The 4,424-nt window shown below is 51.5% G+C and overlaps 1 protein-coding gene across 1 annotated transcript in view; it reads left to right on the top strand.

Annotated features, from left to right (window-relative positions):
- Nucleotides 1-1,806: 1,806 nt before the first annotated feature.
- Nucleotides 1,807-4,424, top strand: part of POLE4 (polymerase (DNA-directed), epsilon 4, accessory subunit) — a 5,024-nt gene continuing 2,406 nt past the window's right edge. Inside the window, exons 1-3 of the mRNA XM_006880984.1 lie at nucleotides 1,807-2,016; nucleotides 3,162-3,246; nucleotides 3,534-3,575. Of these exons, the coding sequence (XP_006881046.1) occupies nucleotides 1,807-2,016; nucleotides 3,162-3,246; nucleotides 3,534-3,575 (337 nt within the window). The remainder of the gene's footprint in view (nucleotides 2,017-3,161; nucleotides 3,247-3,533; nucleotides 3,576-4,424) is intronic.

Below are 4,424 nucleotides of genomic sequence, written 5' to 3'. Positions count from 1 at the left end.
ACAGTCAACATTCTTGGTACCAGCAGTCTGCAGATCAGGAGATGTATTGCACTGGGGAAGTCTGCAGTCAGAGACCGCTCCAAATGATTGAGAAGTGATGGTGAATAATGCTGCCATGAACACTGATGTACACGTCTCCATTTGGGCCTCAGTTCTCATTCTCTCGGGGTATATTCCAAGCGGTGGAATAGCTGCATCACATGGAATGTCTATGCTCAGCTTTTTGAGGAAATGCCAAATTGCCTTCCAGACTGGTTGTACCATTATACAATCCACCAATAATGTATAAGAGTTCCTATCTTGCCACATCCTCTCCAACATGTATTACTTGCTGCCCTGTTAAACTTTGTCACTGCTACTGGAGTGAGATGTTATCTCATTGTGGTCTTGATGTGCATCTCTCTTACTACCAGTGATTTGGAGCATTTCTTCATGTGTCTGCTGGCCTTCCAAATATGTTCCTCTGTGAAAAGTCTTTCTATGTCTTTTGATCATTTTGTAACTGCAATTGTAATTTCTGAGAACGTGGAAGCAACCCAAATGTGCAAACACAATCAAATGCATTGAGAAATTATGGTACATTCACACAATGGAATACCATGCAACATGCAGGAGCAATGATTTTGTAAATTACTACCTAACTTGGGAGGGATTGGAGAGAATTATGATAAGTGAATTAATTCAGTCCCATAAGGACAAGTACTAAGACCATTACTGTAGAAGAAGTATGAAGATCCAAGAGTGGGGGAGCAGAGGGCTGAGGATGAGGGTGTGTGGGTTAATCACAGGGTTGCACAATTTAATGGGAGGGGTGAAGGAAATGGTGTGAAAAAAAATGTATTCAAACTTTGTAAATAAACCAGTATAAAAACCAAATTATTGGAAGCAATGGTGTTAGCTTCAGGACTAAGGTGCACCTGATTCAGGCCATAGTCTTCCCAATTACTTGCTATGCATCTAAGAGCTGGACAGTAAGGATGACAAAAGAAAAACTGATACCTTTGAGTTGTGGTGTTCGAGAAGAGTGGCATCTACTTCCTAAACAACATGCCTCCGGAAACTCTATGAACTTTGAGAAACAATAGTTATCGAAAAGCTCCAGGTCTTTTTTGTTCAAAGGGTCGCTATGAGTCGTGCTTGACTTGATAGCAATCAACAATAAAAACAACTAAACAAACTAATAGGTAAGTCCTGGAGGAAGTGCTTCTTGGAGGCGAAGATGAAGCTTTGGACATGCTGCTAGGAGAGGCTATTCCTTGGAAAAAGACATCATTCTTGGAAAGATGGAGGGCAGCAAAAGAGAGGAAGACTCTCAACCAGGTGGATTGACACCTGGACTCTCGCAGTGGACTCTTCCGTGCAGGAAGTGTGGAGAGGCCAGAGAACAAGTCAGATTTCACACCTGTTGTTCATAGGGTCGCTATGGGTCGTGTTAGACTCGATGGCATCTAACAACAATAACAATATTGGTTTTAATATTGAGAGCAAGTTCTTTAGGTCTCCTCATTTTTAGTAGTGCAAAGCTCTTAGAACTATCGTTTTTGAACCAATGTGATATAAGCGCGACACTGCAGTGATTTTAATCTTAGTGATGAAGACAACTCGGGTAGAATTAGTAGGGAGTGAAGTCCCGCCCCACGTGCGCTGGAGGCCACGCCCAGCTGCCCTGCGACGCGGGGCGGAGCCTGAGGCGCACGCGGGGCGGAGCCTGAGGCGCACGCGGGGCGGGAATCACCAGCGCGCGCGCACGCGCGCTCACAGTGGCGCGCTCACTAGGCAGCGGCGCGCAGTACGCTCAAAGCCGGCATGGCGGCGGCAGCGCCGGGAAGCGGGCCTCCCCGGGAGGAGGAGGGTCCCGGCGGCGAGGCGGCGGCCCAGCAGTCACAGGCCCCCGCGAATGCGCCCGGCCCGCGCCTTTCGAGGCTGCCTTTAGCGCGAGTGAAGGCCCTGGTGAAGGCGGACCCTGACGTGACGCTGGCGGGACAGGAAGCCATCTTCATTCTGGCGCGAGCTGCGGTGCGGCGGCCGGGACGGGGAGGGGGAGAGGGGGTGCGGCCCTGAGTGGGGCCTGCTTGTGGGCGGGGCCACTTCCCTGAGAGTGGAGCGGGGGGGTGGGTAAGGGCGGCCGTGTGGGGGCGGAGCTAAGGGGCGGGGCGACGGGCGAGGGGCAGAGCCATTGAGGGGCGCCCTTCTGGCGGCGGAACTCCCTTTGAGGACGGAGTGATGGCCTAGGGGCGGAGCCCGCGAGGTGTGCCTTTGTGGGGGTGGAGCTAAGGGTAGGAACTTCCTCAGAAGGCGGAGCGACAGAGGGGTGCAGCCCATTAGGGGAGCCCCCCCCCAGGATGGTGGAGCTAACAGGCTGAACTCCCCCTGAAAGTGGGGCTACAGGGGTAGTGTGGGGTCTTTGAGGTGAGGTCCCCTGGGGGGCGGGGCTAAGGGGGATGTCACTCTCCTGAGGGCGGAGCTAAGGGACAGAATACCCCCTAAAGGCTCAGCTCTAGAGAGCAGGCGGCGCCGAGAGGTCTCGTGTGGGCGGAGCGAAGAGGCGGAGCTTCATTTTAGGCGGAGCCACTTCCTTGGGGGTGGAGCTAAGGGGTGGAATCCACCCCAAAGATAGGATGATGAGGTGGGAGGGGGTGGGGCTAGAACTTTGTGGGCGGGAAGATGGGGCGTGACGTGGCTTCGCATTGGCCGGAGCCTGGGCGTTCCATGTGGGCCGAGCAATAGAGGCCAGGACCCTTCCTGTGGGCTGAGTGGGACAGGGCTTGGGAGTTGAGGAGGTCTGGGGGGCTGGATTCTGCTTGGGGGGCCTAGAACAGGGAGGTACTAGGGCAGGATCCTGAGACCTCATGGGGAGATGGGAAGAGGAAAAGGATCACACTCCTGCAGTTCTTTTGGCTTATTCACATCTGTCTTTTGGGGACCCCGACAGTGACAGTTTCTGTTTTTCTGGTTTCATTCAGAATTTGTAGGCAACCTCAAGTGAATGAATGGGGGTGGGTTTTCAAATCTGGGAGAGGGCCTTGTCACTCTGGGCTTTAGGGAGAGGAGGAAGGGGAATTGACTGATGACATTCGAACACACCCTCCTCCCTGCAAACAGCCACTGCATGGAGAAGCTGCTGGGACGTACTGATGAAACGCCTCTTGTTTACTCTGCAGGAATTGTTTGTGGAGACCATCGCAAAAGACGCCTATTGCTGCGCCCAGCAGGGAAAGAGGAAAACCCTGCAGAGGAGAGATTTGGGTAGAGTCCTTGGGATGTCTTGAGATGGGAGTGAAAAAACGAGGTGCCAGAGCTTGTGAAGATGGCACAGGATAGGGCAGGTGGTTCATAGGGCCACTAGGAGTTGTAGCCGACTCAAAGGCACCTAAAACAGCATGTGTTAAGTGACCAGAGGCATGGAGGGCAGAGGGTGAAGGAGGCCAGTGGTCGCAAAGCAGAGTTGCCCTCTGCATACCTTCTGTTGTACCTCTAGGGGCTGCTACCCAGAGGACCAGAGGTAGTTACAGGCCCTTTACTTTGTGTTTCAGATAATGCAATAGAAGCTGTGGATGAATTTGCTTTTTTGGAAGGTAAGTTCCCCATCCGTGGATTATCACTCCAACCTTTTAGCATCTGTACTAATAATGTGAGTTTAAAATCTAAAGATAGGTGCTTGACTCTTGTCTGTGTGGGGATAATTCATCCTATTTCCTGCTGTGAGAAAAACCCACCATGCTAAATCAGGTGACATTCCATTCATTGGCTTGTGCAGTGAAAACTTCTACCCAAAGGCGGCTCGCTGTAGGGAAATGAGTGTTGTGGTTAGATGCCATCTAGTCAGAACTGAGTCACGGTTGTCTCTCCATGAGTTTGCAGAGGCTGTGCATTGCGCTGGAGAAAATTGCCCACCTTTCTTCCACCTGCCTGCCTTTGGGTTGGGAGTGCACCTCCTTCCCACGAGGCCACCTGAGCTCCAGTGGCTTGGAAAGGAGCATGACATCCCCAGCAGGTTTAAAGAAGCCTTGTCTTGGTTTCTGTCCCTCGATAAACCTTTTTTCTTGTCCTAATGGTGGAGGTCACAAATGTGGCCCGCGCCCTCCATCACCACCTGTTCCTCTTTCTGTTACAGTAATCTGTAAAGTGGTTTGCAGCATCCTTTACTAGCAGACACCTGCCTGTATCTGCCAGGGATTTTAGGTCCATTTGTTTTCTCAGTGAGATAGTAAGTGCTTGAAAGACCTTACCTTCTTTCCGAGCTGTTCTGTGACTTCACCCCTGTGTCTACTCAGCTTCGCCCTCGCACCTTCACCCCTCACCCTGTAAGGGTGCTGGGCTTAGGTCTTCTTTCAGGCCTCGTTGGCTTTGGAAATCTTTTCGTGATTTAGTTCTCTCTCTTCAGTTCTTTGTTCTATATCTTGTTATCCCTTCCACTTTTCTCT

Source organism: Elephantulus edwardii, unplaced genomic scaffold, assembly GCF_000299155.1.
Source record: "Elephantulus edwardii isolate Elephantulus edwardi_28Jun2011 unplaced genomic scaffold, EleEdw1.0 scaffold00011, whole genome shotgun sequence".
In the NCBI taxonomy this organism is placed as follows: domain Eukaryota; kingdom Metazoa; phylum Chordata; class Mammalia; order Macroscelidea; family Macroscelididae; genus Elephantulus; species Elephantulus edwardii.
The sequence above is the reverse complement of the archived record's forward strand: the minus strand, read 5'-3'. Positions and strand labels throughout refer to the sequence as shown.